Raw genomic sequence first — 20,653 nt, 5'->3', positions numbered from 1 at the left:
GTCAGCTTTACATTCTGTTTCCAAAAAATAGTTGTATAACCTAATTTTCATTATGCCTGATATGGTTTATGTGAACTTCAGTTTAATTCTGCAATCGCAATAACGATGTGTTTAACTACGCTAAAATTACTGAATTAGTTATCAGTGGTCCACTTGTGAGCGGCAAGGGGTTAGATAATTTTTTAATAAAATTGATAGTTTATAAATTATAAAAGTAAAAAAATATTCAATAGTGAAGTACGATATAGGGAGAATTTTTTAAGGTATATCACAAGTTTAAGTGGAAGCATTTAGGTATATTACATACTGACATTGAATGGTAAAATGATGATGTCCGCTTGATATTTATTTTACTTTCTACAGTTCTGTAAGAACTTTACTTTCTATTTGTGTGCCTCACTGAATGAACTGAAAAGTAAAAAAATATTCAATAGTGAAGTACGATATAGGGAGAATTTTTTAAGGTATATCACAAGTTTAGGTGGAAGCATTTAGGTATATTACATACTGACATTGAATGGTAAAATGATGATGTCCGCTTGATATTTATTTTACTTTCTACAGTTCTGTAAGAACTTTACTTTCTATTTGTGTGCCTCACTGAATGAACTGATGGCTCTACATCAGTGGTTCTTAAACTTTTTCGAGCGCGACCCAAATCTGAGTTTTATGAATACTCGCGACCCAATCCTAAAAAACGCAAAATGTGTTTTTAATGTTAGTACAGTTTGACTCAAATACAGACAACTATTTATTAGAAACAGTCCATTGACTCAGTGAGATTGATGAAACTGAAATTTCCTCTTCAATATATCTTCAATACACAGCTCTATTTTACTTAACGCAATACGCAAGTTGTCACGGGTATCGAGGCGATTGCGAGCTTAGTTTTGATAACCGTTAGTGCCAAATATCCTCGCTCGCACAAGTGCCTTGTCGCGAATTGTAGCAGAAAAGTGCCGCTGTCCGTCGCAAACACGACATCCTAGCTGGCCTTCGGTATCTCTCGCAATATACAACTTTTTACTCATCAAATGTGCACACCTTGCTTCGTTCGCGGTAAATTGTGTCTCGAGATGAAGTCACATTTTCTCTAGATATTGAATAATCTAATGTCGAGAGGCGAGCTTTTTCATTGCGTCGTCTATTACAATTTAAATTACCAATTGGTTATTTTAATCCACTAAGACGACATTCCACACGGTCAACACAACGACAAGCGCCGTGCATGGTTACCGATACCATAAAAATAATACACGTGACTGGCAATACAGAATTGTGATGTAACAATGAGCTCAAGACAGTTCTTTCCGTGAATGAAATTTTATATTTCATTATTTTCAAATACCAGAGTTTAGAAATTAAATTGAAACATTGGGAAAGCTGAAAATTCGTCCTTCTCCTCTCAGATTGCCCTTGCATTGACGACCTTGTCGGGACCCATTTTAAAACTTTCCCATATGGATAAGCCGTCTTATCGGCTTTCCTCTCCCCCGGGATAAATATGTAAATCCTATCCTATCCTAAAAGCATGGCAAAGAGAGAGCAGCGAGAGACTGAAGAACGCGGGAAAGGCCTGATGACCGTCGTCTCATCGACGGAGGTGCAGGTTCACAGTATTGGTACTCTGCAAATGCTATGCGTTTGTCCTTTCAATTAATCTTGTTCGTACATTGTGTATTTTCGTCAGTATGGTGAAAAGTACTGACTACATTTGTCCCGGTATAAAAAAATGTTAACCAAGGTCTCCACACGATGGCGCTTCTCATCTCTATTGTTTTGTTTCTGAAAACGGCAACAGAGATCAAAACAAAGCTACGGTAGTGGCAGTTGTGATGGCGGCTTTGGGTTTTTGGACTTTACGAAAAAGGCCTGAATGAAATTGGTTAGTATAAAATATAGTGCTATGGAGTATTTTGGTCACAGGCTTAACTGTTGGTATAACATTTTCCCGTCCGACCAGTAATAAAGTACAGAAGTACGTGTTTTGCAGCTATGGTGGAAAGGTTAGACTGTTTGAAATCATGATTTATAGGCAAATCATGGTTATCACTCCAGTTTGGTTATGAAAATATTTTACCAGTTGAATATGTAATTGAAGAAATATCATCTTTTAGCTATATCCTTATTAATCCCATATTGACAAGGACAACAGTTGACAGACAAAATATCGGGGGACAATCTTGCGGACCCCTAAGCTGAATGACACTCACACTGTCGACAAACAGTCAGAATTTATAACGAATCTTAGCTGTGTTAAAATGTATGTATGCTGTTAGGTACTTTGCTTGGGTCTAGTATAGTTTAGTACCACAAGTACTTCCAGTGGGCGTAGCATAATGATTTTTGCATATGTTATTCCTAACCCTCACCTGACTATGCCATCCAAAAATTAAGTCACCATCACGTCATAGGGATTGCCAAAGTATAATTACGATCGCCCGAAATGGCATCTGCGCCGCCGATAAGAACTTGCTAAAGCCGGCGATCTCTCTCCTATCGTGATCGTTGCGACGAGAAAACGAGAGAAATAGCTTGCTCGATTTCGGGTTATCATCTGCACGTTTTGGACTACCTTCCACATACTTTGGTGGGCCTTATTACGCCACTGTGACGTCGGAATGATGTAATTTTTCGGTGACGTAGTCAGGTGGGGGGGGGGTTAGGATTGACATATGCAAAAATTGTTGAGCCAGGCCAACTAGAAGTGGATGTGCTACTAAACTATACCAGACCCCTTTGCTTTTACTGTAATCAAAATAAATTTGTATTGTTGTACTGTCAGACTGTAGAATTTGAATCAGTAATAATATTGACAAAGACAACAATTCTGAGTTGCACAATAAACTGAAACATATCTAGAGACAATCTTGGAATCGTAGAGCTGTGCCATACTATATTTCAATTGTTTTTTAGTCTTAATGTAAGATTTAGTAAAATTAATTATTGGGAACATTTACATGGATATTCAGGATGTCGGCTCAAAGATCACTCTTTCTACATTGTAAGGAAGGAAATTTGAGTGAAGTAAAACACATCGTAGAAGTTAAAGATATTGACTTAAACGTGAGGGATGGTTGGGACAGCACCCCCTTGTATTATGCTTGCCTATGTGGTCACAGAGAAATCGTGGAATACCTTCTACAGAATGGTTCAAAATGTGAAGCCAGTACGTTTGATGGGGAAAGATGTCTGTATGGGGCGTTAACAAATGACATTCGGAATCTATTACGGAATTGGAAGCAAATTCATTCCACCGGAAAAAAACGAGATCGGCATTATGAATTACTGAGGCATATGCTCGAGGAAGAAAAATTGTGCAAAGATATTTTATTCAATGTTCATGGTGTTGAAATAAATGCTCATCGCTGTGTAATCGCAGCACGGTCCCATTTTTTCTCGGAAGCACTTTCCACACATTGGAAAAATCGTTCAACAGTTGCGCTGAAGCATGAAAAAGTCACCTCAGATGCTTTCCACGCAATTCTACAATTTTTATATCTCGGGCGGGTCGATATAAAACGAGAAATAGTCGATGACGTGAAACGGCTTGCGCATTATTGCAATTTACAACATTTGTCCGAAGAGATTCTCTCTGCCGATACCAGGATGTCAGAATTGTTTCGCCTGAAGCCGAACATGAGTTGTAGAGTGAAAATCGTGACAGTAGAGAGTGAAACAAGTTTTGCGCGCTTGGCAACCGATTTGCGGTATCTTGCAGAATCTACACTTCCAAGCCGATTACGAAGTTGGATTGAGGTTCTCCCATTTCCAGAATATGATAAAAGGCCTTCGTTTTATCCTGATGTATGTGTTGAAGTAGAAGGAGAAATATTCAACTGCCATAAGGTTTTCTTATGCGGACGTAGCGATTATTTCAAAGCTCTTTTGACTGATCATTTTCAAGAGAACAAATCGAGTACATCGGCATCGTGTCCGATAATCAAACTTTGCCATCTAACGCCGGAAATCTTCAAAAATATCATCATTTATATTTACTCTGAGATCTGTGATTTTCACTCTTTAAATGATGTCATGGATGTGCTTCCAGTAGCTGACATGATGCTTTTAACTGGTTTGAAACGCAAGTGCGGGAACGTACTATCTCAACATATGACGGAAAATAATATCGTAGACATGTATCGATGCTCACAGATGTTCAATCTACTAAATTTAGAAGATTATTGCGTGGAGTTCATGGCGATTGAACTTGAATCATTAGTGGAATCGGAAGAGTTCATTGAATTGGTAGTGGAGGAAGCTAATTTGGTTCAGTGCAGAGAAGAGACAGACTCGATACCTCTCATTGATGAAATAAGGTTATATTATTCTATATCATTGGTTCTCGAACTTTTAAGCCACGCCCCCTTTTCTAGAATTTGTCTTGTGTCCCGCCTTAAAAATAACAATAAGGTACAAATAACAGATAGTGAGGCCAAAGTATGTTTTATTCCAAAATACGTGGATGGAACGTAAATGTCCAAAATACCCCAAATGAGGCGAGCAAGATCAAATCTTTTTATTTTTAATAAGCTTCACGCTCCCTCAAAAACAAATCTCTGGCCCTCTTGTGGGACATGTCCCACTATTTGAGAATCACTGTTCTAAATCTTTATGAAAGGAAATCTCACACACTGATTGGTTGCTGATAATGATCAGGGCCAGCCGTAGATCTTTAGAAATATGAGGACCCAGTCTGACCCAAAACACCCTGGCCTAGTGGGGTAATAAATTGTAATATATCCCGTAGCATTTGACACCTCAATTATCACCCGTAACTTTGGTCCTTCAATTTCAACTGAGAGCAAGTGACCTCGCTTTGAGCGAATCTCCTTATAAACAAATATTCACGAACTTGGTCGTTATTGAACAGTTACTTTTCATATTGCAGGCACCACATTACAGATGCTACTTCAACGTATGGTCAGATGCAGCAGAGTTGTGCTAAGCTGATGAAGTTGGACGCCATGCTGGCAAGACTAGGGTTGGAGTGTTGAGTGACATTCATGTAAATATAATAAGAAATAGAGAGAGATGCGCAACTCGTAAAAAGAAAATGATATGGGCTAACACAGGGCTTCTCAAACTTTCAAGCTCGTGACCCCTCTCAATATTTTTCCTGTGAGATTAATGTTTCGCATTAGTTTTATTAATTGTGCTTCGAATCAGTTCCAAGAAGTACAATGAATATAGTACTCCATGTTAAATTGGTGTCCTCTTTGCGACACCTAAAATTTGTTGTGTGGCCTCTTGTTTTTGAAAGCCCTGATTAACCCCGATGCACCAAGATGGCGCACAACCTGAACATGGTAGGTGTGTACCGGTTAGGATTCAGGCTGTGTGACATCTTGGTGCACATACTTCTGGAGCATCTAAAATGTTTAGGATAGCAGTGTAGCTTTCGAAATGCAGGGTGATCCAAAAGAACAGACCCATCTAGATCAGTGGTGTTCAAACTGTGGGGCTTGTCCCCCAAGAGGGTGTAAACAATTTTTCACAGGGGTTGGTAGCTAATAGACAATAAAAATATTAGATTCGATCCTACCCGCCTTATTCACGTTCCATCTATGTGTTTTCAACTTGTTTTTTGAAAAAAACATACTTTTGACTTAACCATCTGTTATTTGTAGCTCATTGTTAGTTAGTTATATTGAGGTTGGACGCGAGACATAACAAATTCTGAAAAGGGGGCGAGGCCCAAAGTTTGACAACCACTGTGCTAGATAGAACTTTTGTGCAGTCTAGGTTAATTTGGGCGCAATCTTACACACAGTTCAACTGTTAAATATTTTTTCTTTATTTTTGTAAAAGCAATTAGGAAACGTATGGTTCTGTTTTTTTGGGTGACGCTGTATAAAATATATTATACTTGCCTGTTTATATATATCGCCCGCTATAACATATGCATATTAAAGGATCATTTATTTGACATGCCTTCTTACCTATTGATTAAGTAGATTGATTAATTTTTAACGTATGTGATTATTTTCATGTTTAATTTTACATTATTAAAGTTCCCCCGACTGCCTCTAAACTTAGGGATTTTTCGTAATGTATTTTGCACATATGTACAAATAACATGGCCTTTGTAATCTCAGTAATTCTCTATAATTCATGGGTTGCTTTCAGACATAGTTGGGTGTAACCCTAACTTTGCATGGAGATGAGGCTTTTTGTTTGCCAATGCGTGTGACTTTGCTTTGTGAGCAGTTTTCTTATAAAAACATCTATTACAGCAAATGCCATTCATATGCTAGTACCGGTAACTACTATTTTTAGACAGACCTGAATTTTCCCAGCTCTTGCCCAATTATGGGATTTGGACCTAAATCTTTAATCTGCTACCCCAACATAGTCTAACCTTCTAACTGGTGGGCCTAACTAAGAGTTGAACTGTTTCCCAGCATCATTGTAAGCTCTATTCTTTATAATTTTGCATAAAAATTTGTTAAGTCATTCTTTAATTACCGGTACAATAGGTTTTAGTGTTTATTTTTGTGACATACATTCTCATTTTTAAAATCAGCTATTGGTCTGCCATTCAACACTTTATGTTCAGATCAATTTCTAAAATTATAATTCTATTCAAGTGGTTAAAACACCATAACCCTGAAAGTTAAAATTACTACCATAAATAAAGTAAAGTGAATAAATTAAGTAAATATTACTTACTTAGTTACCAATTAGTAGACGATTTATTTAGGTGATTTTTCCACAACAACACATTGAAATATGATTCATTGGCCCACTTCGTGTCCGAGTCATAGACCAATGCTGTGTGATTGTGTCTAATAAATATCTCAAATTCTTATTATGAGCCAACAAGTTCCTCACAATGTTCCTTTTTTTAATTTGATACCTATGCCTTTCGCTCCGGCCAAGGCCCTATGCAAGCAGCCCCTAATATTTAACGATATGTAAAGATGCCTGTGGCGCATAGTGCTGAGCATTATGGATACGCTATCCACTGCATCCATGATTACTCTGCGCGGGTTCGCAGGTTCGAATCCCATGCGGGGATGGTTATGTGCGAGAGGATTGCTGGACTCCTCGCCGCCGTAGGGTGGTTCACGTAATCGCTGGTCGGTTTCGGCTTCCTCCACCATCAAGTCCATGCTTGCGAAAACAAATAACTAGCTAACTAATCCCATACCCGACATGGACTGGTGACCGGACGAGAGGCCGTGGTTCGCCATATGACTAAGCCATCTTATCGGCTTTCCTCTCCCCTGGGATAAATATGTAAATCCTAAATCCTACGCCTTCTAAAAGAAATTTTTTCAGTTTGTAATTGCCTGCTCAATTTATAGGTTAGAGCAAGGCTTGTACAAAAAGCCACAGCTAGGTATGGAACCATTGGTGACTGTACATTTGAACCCACATACATTTGTACTGGTATATACGCGGTATATCTATATGCGTGTGCTAATATCCATGGGTTAGGGTTAGTATGGGTTCAAATATCCGTAAAAAATTGCATTGGTGCAATAGTATGCAGGTGCAATTGTCGTGGGTTCAAATGTACGTTGGTGCAAATGTAATGGAACCGGAACCATCACCACCCATTTTATCACACCCTGGGCATGGGATTGTAGTCTGTAAATACCAGCACTGCTATACGCTTATAATGTAAAAAGTGTATCAAATGAGTTCCTTTATAAATTCTTTGGCACCAAACCTTGCACTTATTATATTTTACTTGATTTCTGGTGACTGTTCCTTTATTTATATATTATGTTTATTGTGTATATTAAGAAAGTCTGTATAAATATTGCTTTGAACAAAATTTGAAAATAATGTTATTTTTTTTTTTTTTTTTTTTTTTAAAACTTTCTTTTGTTTTGAATTTTGAAGAATTAAACAAGCTTTGCAGTTTTAAAACAATTTATATTTTAAAATCTCAACCAGATGCCTGGAAATAATGTAAATATGAAATAAATGTGGATATAGTCTTGTATAGGCTCATTAGCTCTCTGTAGTTCAGGTGTCACCTTTTGCCTTGTTCATAGATAGGTCTTTTTGTTTTTGAGCTAGTGTGCGTAACTTTGCTCGAAGCAAATTTTTTTGTAAAAACATCTGTTAGAGCAAATGAATATATGTTTATATTATGTCACAATATTTCTGTACAGTTGTCATTGTTACACCATAATGTTGGTTTTGTTTTGTAATTGCTGCAACATAATTGTCTTTTATCCGTTGTTTTGTCTCACTGCCTCATAAATTTTTGTCCTGTCAAAGTTGATAAACTGTTTAGGATGTCCTAATTAAGAAATTATTGAGTACATGTGAAATATTTGTATTATATTTGGTGAATTTTTGATTTTAGGAATAATCTGGTATATTTAAAATTTTTGAGTTTATGAAAATTTTTTAATAATGTACTGGAATATTTTATACATCCCCGAAATGAATTTATGACGGAGAAATGTTAATTTTGAAATTATTTTACGTTCGACCCAGACTCACAAACTTGAGCTGTTTTAGCAATATTTGATATAAATTTCGACTGCAGATAGAGGTAAATCTCTATTCCAATTCATAATCTTGAGAAAAAAAATTCTACAGGTTGTTAAAAAAGTCATACAAAATAAATTTATTTTCTCATGGCCACGTTAAAAAAGTAACTAACTGTTGAAAAGTGTCAATCGTGAAATGTTTGAATGGCATTTTAATGTAATTCAATACTAATAAAAGGTGTCAGTCGTTAAATATTTCAAGTAGCATTTCATCTTAACTCTGTTAATTTTGCGGTACTCTTTTGACACCCTGCAAGCCGTTTGTGATGGACTATTGATAACATCTTCGACTTGTAATTTTGAGTCTGCTTTCTCTAATTATCTGTTTTTCAAAGTAACTTTTTAGTTTCTGTTGATAATCCCCCCATTTGATTCGTCACTGATAAAAGTCTAAAACTCCAATAAATAAGAAATAAAATTGCGACCCTGACACCCAAGGTGACCCAACCATGAGTAGTCTAAAATACAACGCCAATAAAATTCTACAATCGAAAAATCCACACCGAGCTTTGGCTTCAGGCTCATTTCCTAATATCATAAAGACTTGCCAAACTTCTGCTTCTCAGCCCTGCTTTAAACAACGTTCAAAATTCTAAGCAAAGCTATAAAATAGCAATTCTTCATAATTTTATTTTTCTATTTCAAATATATTATATGCATTTTTTATTCAGATTATAGATAATATACCGTAAAGCGGGGTGACTATGACCCATTTTTGGTCTTTCAGTCAAAATATCTCGAATATTAAAAATCTATGAATTGCTATTCCGGGTCCAAACTATGCATTTTAGAGGGGGTATACGTCGTGCATAATCATTGAACCAAAATATTTGTTTTTTCTATATTATTTTTTTTAATTTACGGTGGGCCAAAGTCACCAGCAATTTCGGTACCACTTTGGCCCAGTGCCTATTTCTCCCCATAAATTAAGCTGTACCCATACTGAGACAAAGAAAACATTTATTACAGTGGGCTTTGGCCTATTTCTCCCCATAAATTAAGCTGTACCCATACTGAGACAAAGAAAACATTTATTACAGTGGGCTTTGGCCCACAGAGACTTTTTAAAAAAACAGAAACCCCAAAAAAATTAGAACACTCAACGAAATCGGCCATTTTATAATGGCACTGCAAAAATCAAAATTAAACATGTCTGTATTCATTCATAGCAGTTGATATCATGGCAAAAAGGTCAGTTCAGTTCAATTCAGACACTTTATAGATGCCTCGCGCATTTATGAGATCTGGGGGACTGATACAACGTTTTATGCTGCTCCAGTCGTAAAAAATCTGATCTTTCCGAAATGGCCATCTCCAGTTACATCCAGACTTCTCCATGACACTCACCTCGCACCCGTCAGTTGTGCGGGTTTTGACAATTCCAGGGTATAATTCACCCTCATACGAAATTATAACATAATCACCAATGTTGCATTCTTCAAATGGCAAGTGATGAGCAGTTGAAACTACAGAGTGAGAGTTGGATGATTCAGGAGTAGAGGCTTCATCGCATTCATCGTCTGAGGAAACAATTTCAACCGTTGAATATGCAGTGCTATGCAGTGCTCCACTAGAATTTTCTCAGTTTCTGCAGATAAAACTGTTTGCCCACCAAATTTTTTCATGTGCCTCAGTTTCAACTTATTCTTCAAAGTACTCCTAGGTATATTGAACTGTGCTGCAACGTTTCTTTGCGATTCTCCCCTTTTAATTGCTTCCAGAGCTCGCTGAAGTTTTTTCTCACTATAATCATGGTATCTTCTACTGCCCAAAACACGACTGAATTTTCTCACCATGATTTGAAATAAACTGTTTACATTTATAGATTAACTGGATGACTAGAATGAGAAAATAAATTCGTTTTATTTCTGAAAAATAAAACAAAAAAGTAGGTTTGTATAGGGTAATAAGGTGGGCCAAAGTCAGTACCATATTACATGGAATTTTGCATTGTGGGCAAAAAACCTCCCTCATACGCCCCCAACTAGTTTAAACTTGTTCCAAACACCATAAAAACCTTCACAGAGAATATCTCTTCCAACCTGTAAAGAATAAGGACAATTGAATGTTTCTTTTTTGGACTTCTCAATAAAAGTACTGAGTTGCGATTTTTTTTTCAATTTTTTTATTTCTGACCCTCCAAATGAAAAAGTTTTTTTTCCCAAATATTTTTCATAAAGTGACAAGATTTTTTGTTGTATAATTATTGCTGCTGTTATTAACTACAGTATCAAAACAAAATAAAATGGGAAATATCAAATAAAAGTAGATTTGGGTGGGTTTTAAACAAATTCTCAAAATGGGGCCAAAGTCAACCCGTGAGGTCAAAGTCACCCCGTTTTACGGTATTTAAATAACATGGATATAGGCAGTGGATTAGTGATACAGACTCGTACTGTGAACGGAAAACCATCTGCAGGAATATTTTTAAATTCTGGAAACGTTGGAAATAATTACCGGGATAAAACCAAGACAAAATATGGCCGATATCCGATCCGTAATCGCACGACTGCGACAGAAAATACCAAAAATTTGAGTAAAAGGATTACGAATACTGCAACAGAGAAAAAAACTGATTCAAACAGTCAGGAAATAAAGCCGAAGAACCAAAGAGGTAGGTTTAGTTCAAATTATTTCTCTTGTAGACAGTTATTGTTGAAACCGACTATTCTTTAATTCTGAATCTAAAATAATATTTAAAAACATGGAATATTAAATTTTCATTACATATAGAAATACTGTTTATTCAACGGGTTTTAATAAAAGGCGCAACTGGTTTCCCATTTTATTGTAGATTGCATATGTTAAGTAAAGCTTTTTATTTATATTCTTCCTGTTATTAGATAAGCATGGCAAAACGATGTATATTTGAGCATTTCTCTTTTGTTTTAGTTCAAAGCGGAAAGAAGGCGTCAGCAACTACAAGTGAAAATCAGAAAGAAAAACCCACAACAACAACAGACAGACTCCCATTAAAGAAAACAACTGACAGGGTCAAAGTTCAACCAACAAACAGGAAGCTAAAACCAGGAAGTAAGGGTCAAGAGTTCAACAAAGATCAGGAAGTCAATACAAAATTTGTGACTTTGACCCAAGGTCAACTTAATACTATTTTGAGTCTTGTAAAAAGCAAGAATGAGATCGACATCTCGAACGTACTGGAGAATAAAGATGAACAGAAAAAAGAAAATGCTGAAAATCTAAAGGATGAGGATGAAAACGACATGAATTCAGCTGGGAAGGATGAAAATAACTCAAGCCGTCCAACTTCTGGCAAATATTCCAAAGATGATATAACTAAGGCTGACGAAAATGTGACGAATCTACTGAAAAATGGGGAAAAGCCTGACGCTTCTGAAAAGGGAAAGAGTGAATTGGAGAAAAAGAAAAAAAGTACTGAACAGAAAACAACTGAAAAGGGGAAGAAAAATACAGGAGAAAATTTAAACAAACCGAAAAATGACGCTAAATCCAGGGAAAATTCAAATTTAACAAATGAAAGTTATGAAACTGACAAACCGGACTCAAATTCAAGTCTGAGATCGCAGGAGTGTTTACCGGCTGCAATGCGATCATCGTTTTTCTTCGGTGAGGCCGGTCCGAGAGAACACGCATTCAGTGCCAAGAAACGTGAGGAACAACAAAGATGGCGTGAGGAGTTAGATAAACAGAGGATCGAACAACAAGAGAAAAAAGTTTCGGAACGCAACGCTCGGTTTAGAGCGGAAGAAAACGAATCATGGTCTAAACATTTCGATACCATGTTGCCAACGAAAGTTTCTCCTAGACAAAATGAAGTACGAAGTAGTTTAAATGTCGCCGATAGTGTAACTGATATTTCACTGAATACCCAAACAGTCAATTTGCCAAAGAATGTTAATACGGCCCCGGTCCCGAGTTTCGGAAATATTGCCGCACTTTCAGCACCAAGTGAGGGTTCTGTCTCCAATTCTATTGAAGTGTCTGAGAACAGAGAATTTGGAAGCACAATGCCGACGAATTTGGGCACAAACTCTGCACCGCAGCGTAGCAGTTACCTTCGAACTATGACCTCTTTGCTTGACCCTGCTCAAATAGAGGCTTTGGAACTCAAACGTCAGAAGCAGGAGGAACATCGGAGGGCGATAGAGGCTCAAGTTGAAGAACGCAAGCGCAAAAAAGAAGAAGAGGAAAATTTACGACGTCAACATGAAATAGAAGAAGATCGACGGTTAGCGGCGGAGCACGACATGCTTGCTCAACAAACAGAATTGGAAAAACGGCGTCAGCAGTTGCAGGAAAACATGCGAGAACAAAAAACCAAAGAACTTTATCAGCAAATGAAAGACGCACAAGAGAGCGCGCTTCGTGATAAATTATCGCGGCGAGAACAAATATTGCGCAACAAAGGTCACGACACGTCACGGTTGGAGCAAACTCATCAGCTCACTCTTGAAACGACTCGTAAATTTATTGAACGACCTTTAGCTCAAACATCACAAGTTACTTTGGCTTCCTCGTCATTGACCAATCTACATTTACCAACAGAGGTCATTTCAATGGAAACCGTAACACCAAGGCAAGCTGTTGCTATTGGTGATGGTCATGCACCAATGGCGATGACGGCTCAAACAGACAAAGGTCCCATACAGTTTGAAATTTCGTTAAATCAAATTAAACAGGGAGAAATGGTGGAATCCGCAGTGCAAACAGACGATAGGATCAGTGATGCACGGCGAGGAAATGAGAGAAATGTTCGATATCAAAATGAGAGAACCAGTGATGCACGACGTCTTCGTTTAAACGATGGATACGACAGCGATGATATGACTGAGTATATGCAACTCCCTCAGAGGAATAACACCAAAAAGAAAGAAAGAGATAGGAGGGGGAAGTCCCAGAAACTGCAAAATTATGAGAGAGATTTGGAACGACAGTACGACCAGCATTCACGTAATGCTATTCAACCACGACCAAAGAAAAATGAAAAACGACCAAAATGGGGGGTGGGTGACAAAAATAAAAATTTTGTTCCTGCGTCACAAAGATATACTACCGGTCAACAGATAAAGGAAGCTGTTATGAGACGAGAGCGGGAAGAACGCGCCGAAGTCAATGAGCCGGAAAGGTCACAAATGATGTCACAATCACCGATGCGTAACCATGTTCCAGATCACCAGCGTCCACGATCACCGGTAGTACCAGCTGCACGTCATCAACAGAAGTCTCAAGCTCGGCAAACTAATCGAGGATTGGTACGCAATCGACCTTCATCTGGAATTCATGCGACCACTGAGCAAGCGAAATACAGGTGAGCTCGGAAACAGGTTACACATCTCGGGTTGGATGTTACACCCATGGTGTAACCAGGGCGATACCAACCACATCTTAAACATATTGTTAGCTATCAGTGGAAGCTTCAACAGGCCTTATGCGAATTCCGTGGTGTAAATGTACAGTCGGGTAACAATTGTTTTCACCAGTGATTAAGTAAGTTTGTCGTGTTTTCTCTCTGGAACTTATTTTCAAACTCCACGCAGTAGGAAGAGATTGACATGTTTTTCACTGAAGCTGGAGTCGTATTATAAAAATCTCTCCGCAGTCAAAATTCTGAATTTTACAGAGTCACAATTAAAGATTTTTAATCTTGATAAAAGAAACTACAGCAACTGAAAAGCATTTATCTAAGTTTTCAAATTATCAGTCTATTATGGACTGGTAACATATCCCATCATAGCGGGAATCAGAATATTTATTATCCTAAAGTCATGAGTCAAAACCGTAAATTTTTTCAAATCTTTGACTCTAGTTTTGACTGTTACCCAATAGTGATTAGAAGTCAGATATGATGTTAGACCTAGAATGCAGCGGTGGTAAATTGCATACTCTCATAGTATGTGTACCAGGTTAGGGTTAGGGCATGATTATATTTTGATTTTCCTTATTTTAGTTTTATTACGAGGGACTGTTTGTGTAGCCAATACCCCCTGCTCATAGGTTTCAGTCTCTTTATACGACCACACATACTTCGGGAGCATGTAAATTATATAGAGCAACATATTTCAAATAAAAAATTTCCAACTCACCCCCCCCAATAAAAAAGGGTGTAATAAATTTATATCAGACTTAAAAATTGCCTGGTCTTTCAAAAAAAATGGTAACTTCTTGTTTAGAGCCTTAGTCAACTTGAAGAAATATAATAAACTTACAGAGCTATTTTTTCAGGCAAGAAAAACACTCTCGGGATTCCCCCGTTCCAGAGACGAGTGACTTTGTACAATACCGAAGAACTACAGACGTTCTCGACCCGAGTAAAGTGGAATCGCGACCAGAGACCGGACCTATGAAATCTCGAACAGGTAAGACACGTAACTAATTTTGTTCGACTATTTTACATCAAGTTTTGTAAAGGGGTAAATTCACTTGACTTACACAGATATTCCTCAAACTTCTCTTCTAATAGAACTGAAATAAAGAAAATCGGAATAAAATCATAGCTTAAACCTAACCAGGTACACACACTACAGGCGTACTATTTTTTTGGTATTTTGTAACTTAAAAATTCGAAAAATGCAGATTTATGATATCAAGATCTATTATCCTATTTCTCTTTGATCAATTCCTTTATTTTTGTTATTTGTACGATATGCCATCCCACACAGCTAAAATAGTGGGTTTGGATCTGTATCATATGTAAATGCAAGAGAGAAATTCTCAAATGTGCAGGAGGGTAATAGGCTATTTAAGTGTTTCATATATCTTGCATCAATCTTTTACAAATTTTATTCTTCAATGCTCACAAAAACGGCTTGTATGAGGAAGTCTAGCTGGTTCTTGGAAAATTCGCCACAGGAAAAAACGTCGCAAGAGCATTTTGCTGTAAAACGGGTATTTGTGATTAAAACAGTTAGGTTTTTGAAATACCTTTATATTTAAAAAAGATTATTCAAGAGCATACCCTAACCCTAACCCTATAAACCTAACTGTTTTTATTACAAATACTCGTTTTACAGTAAAATGTCTTGCGGCAATTTTTCATGCGGCAAATTTTTCGGACACGAGTCTTTCCAACTCTAGACAGGCTTTTAATATCTAGAATAAAATACAGTTATACAAGGAAGTAACATGACTCAATGTCTGTAGCGTGATTATTGCTAATTTGGTTAGATGACTGACTTTGGTAACGAGATATACGCAGTAACCGTATTCGTCACTAGACATTCTAGTCCCATTGCTGTCTTGTGATAATAAATAGATTAATGAATCTTAGTCACTCTATGTTGTTTTTTAAAATGACGTTGTGTGACAAATTATCGCGGTGTAGGCAGGTAATGTTATGATAGCATGAGTTGTCTGATGATTCAACATGGCTCATCTTATGACTCTTCGTAACCTTTAATGTCAAAAACGTTTAATATATGCAAAAATGGGTACTCCTGTAGTATGCGAACTAAGATGGTGGACACCGTAACGTAGTATGTGTACCAGGGTAGAGTTGGGCCATAATTTTAGGTACAAATACTACAGGAGTCACTTGGCTAGTCATCGAACTCTAACTAAAATAAGGAAAAATGGAATAAAATTATGGCCTAACCCTAAGGTGGTACACATACTACGTTCCGGTGTCCACTATCTTGGTACGCATACTACAGGGGTACCCAAGCATGACCCGGCTTAGACTCATGGATATTTTATTTGATATGGAATCACATTATACCTGTTATACAAGGCTTTTTCATGCCTTTCTCTTTGAACAGGTCTTTGTATAAACAGCCAGTGGTATGTACAGCGCTACAATTTTTGAAAGATTTTAGATAAAAAAACTTATTCCTTGTCCGGCACTGACTCAACGAGTGTTCCTCAAAGGATAGGGCCCGCCATACAAGGAGAGGTGTAGACAATGTTTTGAGGGTGCGTGAAGCTAACCCTAACCTGGTACACATACTACATTCTGGTTTCCGCCATCTTGGTTCGCATAAACGAGTGGACCTCAAACGATAGGGCACACCATACAAGGGGAGGTAGACAATTTTTTCAGAGGGCATGAAGCTAGTTTAAATAAAAACATTTGTTAGATTTGATCTTGTCCGCCCTATTTTGGATATTTACATTTATTTAATTATTTACGTTCCATCCACCTATTATCAACATGTTTTTTGAATAAAACATACTTTTTCTTTACTATCTGTTATTTGTAGCTCATTGTTAGCTAGTTATTTTTGACTTGACAGATTCTAAAAAGGGGGTGCGGCTAAAAATGTTTGAGAACCCCTGGCCTCAGTGGCGCAGCCCCTGGGGGGGATCTGGGTCATCAATAACGCGTGCAATTGTCTTTTGCTAAAATCCTCATTCTTTTATCAGTGTGGCGTGGCATTTAGCCCGTAAACGCCTTTACATTGATGTTTATTATCTCTAAATCACAAATTTGTGCCATGGTAACAATCATAATTGTTTTATTTTTGTACTCGCATGGAATTGTGAATCCGGTAAGAGTTATTAACGTTCCTCAGCGGCGAGATTCTAAAGACAAATGAAGAAGTGAATCCGCAATCTAAATTTTTTGATTGAAAATTTGAAATACTGAAAAGAAAAACGTAAACAATATAAGTTTTTTGAGGCTTGCTCCTAAAACGCTTTTCTAGCCATTGAAAATCCAGCCTGGGTGAGGCGGGGGATTGAGATTTGATCTGAGATGTGTAATCTGCGATGCATGCACATTCAGGTCGGAAGCTTTACAGGGGGGTCACATGTACCACATGTATTGTAACTTCTTGAGTAAAAAATTTGAGTAAATAGTTTCTGAAAATAGGTATTTTGTGAATCTAAGTTTCACAATAAGGAAAAAGTTTTTACATATGAAAACTGTCTTCAGTATGAAAACTGTTCTAAATAGAGAACAAGTCATTATTTATTTTATCTTTAATTCATTTCCGAATTTCTTCGTTTTGGTACAAATTCCAAATACGGGGGTGGGGCAGATAAAGAATATTTTTTAGGATTAATGTAATAATATATAAATCAATTAAATCCCGTTTGGGTGCACTACACTGTTGTGAACATTGCATACTACATATTATATATATCACATAGAGGATCTTTATTTCAGAATTTGTCCAAAGACCTGATCGTCCACTTCCTGCTGTGGGGTCAGGGGTCGAAGGTGGTGACCCCCTACTGAACCCAGATATTATCAGACAGCATGAGAGGCAAGACCAGATCTTAAAAGAAATCTCAATTCTTCGCCAAGGTAAGTGTTTGTTGCAAGTAAATACATATCCAGGACAGGCTGTACCCAATTCCATGACAATTAAAGACAGCTGAAACTACCAAATAGAAGCCCACTCTAATTATTAAGAATACACTTGCCATCGCAACTTTAAATATCCCGAGCAGGTTCAAATCCCATGTGGGATAAATATAAATACCGTATTTCCCGGCAAATAAGTCCAAGCGTCAAATAAGGCGAGGCCTATTTTTATCACTGAAAAATGGGGCTTTTCCTTATAGCCCTCCACTAAGACAGGCTGAAAATTGCTTTCGTACATGTCAGTTAAGTACTAATATGTATGAATAAGTTCATATCGTTAGAACCAGGTCACGCTTGTTTCTGGTAGAATATACTCCCAGCATTAAAATCTAAACAATAAAATGGTAATTTCAATCATTTTGACCAACCTATTACTGAAACACTGAAATATGGTGTGATAATTCTTCACCATCAAGTTCATGCTTCCGCAACAAGTATTTTCTTAAACGGCCTGGACTGGGCCATGTGATGAACCTTTCTTATCTACGTCTTTCTTCTCCAAAATAAATATGAAAATCCTATTCTATGATGAAGCCGTCTTATCAGCTTTCCTCTCTTCATAACAGATATGTAATTCGTATCTCCAACATCTCTTTCAGGCCTTCTAATCAAGCAGAGAGAAGTGGCAAGCTATCCTGCGGCAATCACACATTCTATGTCCGTACCATCAGGGATTGCTCCAACGAATCTTGTTCTTGCTGCGGGAGGGAATTTACCTGAGCGCACAAACGATACCCGTTAATTCAAAACTGTTTTTTTGTTAAATATTAAATTTTTAGTTCATATTATTCAGGGGTTCCAGACTTTTTTGTGGCATTCTCTTCTTATTGTTTTACTCTATGTGGCCCCCCTATGTCCCCAATCCCCCCCTCCCCTCCCCTTATAACTCAGAATTTATCCCAATCTGATACAGAACTGTTATCTCACTTTTTCTACAATATTATATATTTTATATTATAATATTCCGAGACTCTAAAACTTTCTGGTTCTGATCTCTCTCATTTATATCCTGTGTGTGCCTCACCTCCCCCTTAATCCTGGCAAATTTAAATATTCTGATAAACTGTAGCAGCTTTTTGTACTATATTCAATTTTTGGTACTCCAGAAGTACGTGCACTAAGATGCCAGGCACCGGAACGTAGTATTGTACCAGGTTAGGCCATAATTTAGGTGCAAATAATACGGGAGTCACTTGGCTAGTCACCGAACTCGTAATATAACTAAAATATGGAAAATTGAAATAAAATGATGGCCTAACCTTAACCTGGTACACATACTACGTTCCGGTGTTTGCCATCTTGGTGCACATACTTCTGGAGCACCCAATTATTAGGTGTATGTTATTTCGAACTTCCTGTTTATCTTAATTTCCAGTACAATCGCTCTGAAACTTCCTGGGATATGCACCATTTTTATTAGTTTGGACAATTGAAACATAACACAATCCCTCCGTTTAATATCTGAAAGCCGTAAATTTGTTTGTCTTTTATTTGCTCTTTGCTAAACATGACCAAATTCAAAATATTTTCGATATTCCATATTCATAAACATTGTTTCAGAATGAGTTTATTTTGACCAGGTATGCTTCAGCACACACAATAGGTGAGATTATTCTGTCAGTTCTGCTTCATCACACAATAGTTTATATTATTCTGACCAGTTTCGCTTCAATGCACACGCAAGGTGAATTCAGAATAATATCCTGTTTTGGCCATCATTGTTTTTTCAACCAAATCCTGTGCCAAACCAACACAGTGTTTCTGGGCCAAGTTAGTCTCACATTTTGTATATATCGCTGCAGGCGTTTACTTTTATTACACACATTATATTTTTGTAGTTTTTATTATTTTTAACGCTCTGTTTTGGTGCTTTTTAGGATTTTCTGACATTTCATATTGACCTGAGCTGCTTTAAGTCTCTTTTTGATAGGCTGGCGCATAATGTACATTCTGTAAAGTTTCAGTAACAAGTCTCCTTATACTCCTGTGTGAGTGAGCGTAACTTTCCTCCTTTACCTCTGAGTGAGTCTGTGTTAACTTTCTCAGAGTTTAGTCTACTTCAGAAGAAGTTTGACTATGCTCTGATCTTCAATCTCTTCCCATGAAATACCAGGAGTATTTGTTGAAGTCCAATTTCTTCAGACAAAACAAGATAAAACCTAATTGGACAGCAAATACTGATCAGGTTTCATGTTGTTTTCTCTGAAGAGGTTTGACTATGATATGACACAGCCTTCTCCATCATGACACCGCTCCGCACGGCCAAATTTTTTTACGACCCTCAGGAACTAAAATAAAAATGAAGCAAAATTTGCGAAAAAAAGACTGAAAACTAGCTTGACAATAGCTTCAATAATGAGACTAATGTGTTCTATATTCTTGCACGAAAGATCGATACGGTGATGGTGGGTCTCAATACTGGTGCCAAATTGGATTGATATTTGGTTTTAACATAAGTCAGGGTCAAAAAAGATTTTACTGTGAGTCTGTGACCCTAATGAGCCATAGGGGAGATGAAGAGTTTGAAGAGCCCGGATGGCCTGATCTAACGAAACCTTACAAATTGGAACTCTGTGGTGAGAGATTGTCAATGTACTGGGTATCCTCAACAAATGGCCAAAGAACGCTTGTATAAAGTTTTTCATATCAATGCTACGTCTAAGTTTGAAATTTAGTTAACACAAACTCGTGAGTCGTTTTTTAAACATCTATCTCCACGGTTCTGTTTGACCAAAAGATACAATTCTGAATTTTCTAGTGTCTTCTTTAATCAGTATTACTAGATGTGATTTCAATAAATTGATTTTTATATTCTTTTGTGCTTTATGGAGAAGAATGTGAAGTTCTTATT

General features: G+C 37.2%; 2 protein-coding genes across 2 annotated transcripts; both read left to right on the top strand.

Annotated features, from left to right (window-relative positions):
* Nucleotides 1-2,917: 2,917 nt before the first annotated feature.
* On the top strand, nucleotides 2,918-9,188 carry LOC120337395 (ankyrin repeat and BTB/POZ domain-containing protein 1-like). The gene is made up of 2 exons (XM_039405157.2): nucleotides 2,918-4,319; nucleotides 4,892-9,188. The coding sequence occupies exons 1-2, from the start codon at nucleotides 2,974-2,976 to the stop codon at nucleotides 4,995-4,997; spliced, it is 1,452 nt and encodes a 483-aa protein (XP_039261091.2). The 5' UTR covers nucleotides 2,918-2,973; the 3' UTR covers nucleotides 4,998-9,188.
* Nucleotides 9,189-9,501: 313 nt separating this feature from the next.
* LOC120337382 (coiled-coil domain-containing protein 66-like) lies at nucleotides 9,502-20,613 on the top strand. The gene is made up of 6 exons (XM_078117484.1): nucleotides 9,502-9,902; nucleotides 10,111-11,130; nucleotides 11,409-13,806; nucleotides 14,721-14,854; nucleotides 17,602-17,742; nucleotides 18,402-20,613. Exons 2-6 carry the CDS (start codon nucleotides 10,875-10,877, stop codon nucleotides 18,542-18,544), a joined length of 3,072 nt encoding a protein of 1,023 aa, XP_077973610.1. The 5' UTR covers nucleotides 9,502-9,902; nucleotides 10,111-10,874; the 3' UTR covers nucleotides 18,545-20,613.
* The last annotated feature ends 40 nt before the right edge of the window (nucleotides 20,614-20,653 follow it).

This window comes from Styela clava, chromosome 10 (genome assembly GCF_964204865.1).
Source record: "Styela clava chromosome 10, kaStyClav1.hap1.2, whole genome shotgun sequence".
NCBI lineage: Eukaryota > Metazoa > Chordata > Ascidiacea > Stolidobranchia > Styelidae > Styela > Styela clava.
The sequence above is the reverse complement of the archived record's forward strand: the minus strand, read 5'-3'. Positions and strand labels throughout refer to the sequence as shown.

Bases quoted from the DNA above. Each gene is read 5' to 3' on its own strand.
- LOC120337395 (XM_039405157.2), top strand. From the start codon at position 2,974: ATGTCGGCTCAAAGATCACTCTTTCTACATTGTAAGGAAGGAAATTTG. The intron at 4,320-4,891 runs GTTATATTATTC...TTCATATTGCAG, and splicing joins CCTCTCATTGATGAAATAAG to GCACCACATTACAGATGCTA.
- LOC120337382 (XM_078117484.1), top strand. From the start codon at position 10,875: ATGGATATAGGCAGTGGATTAGTGATACAGACTCGTACTGTGAACGGA. The intron at 11,131-11,408 runs GTAGGTTTAGTT...CTTTTGTTTTAG, and splicing joins AAAGCCGAAGAACCAAAGAG to TTCAAAGCGGAAAGAAGGCG. The intron at 13,807-14,720 runs GTGAGCTCGGAA...CTATTTTTTCAG, and splicing joins ACTGAGCAAGCGAAATACAG to GCAAGAAAAACACTCTCGGG.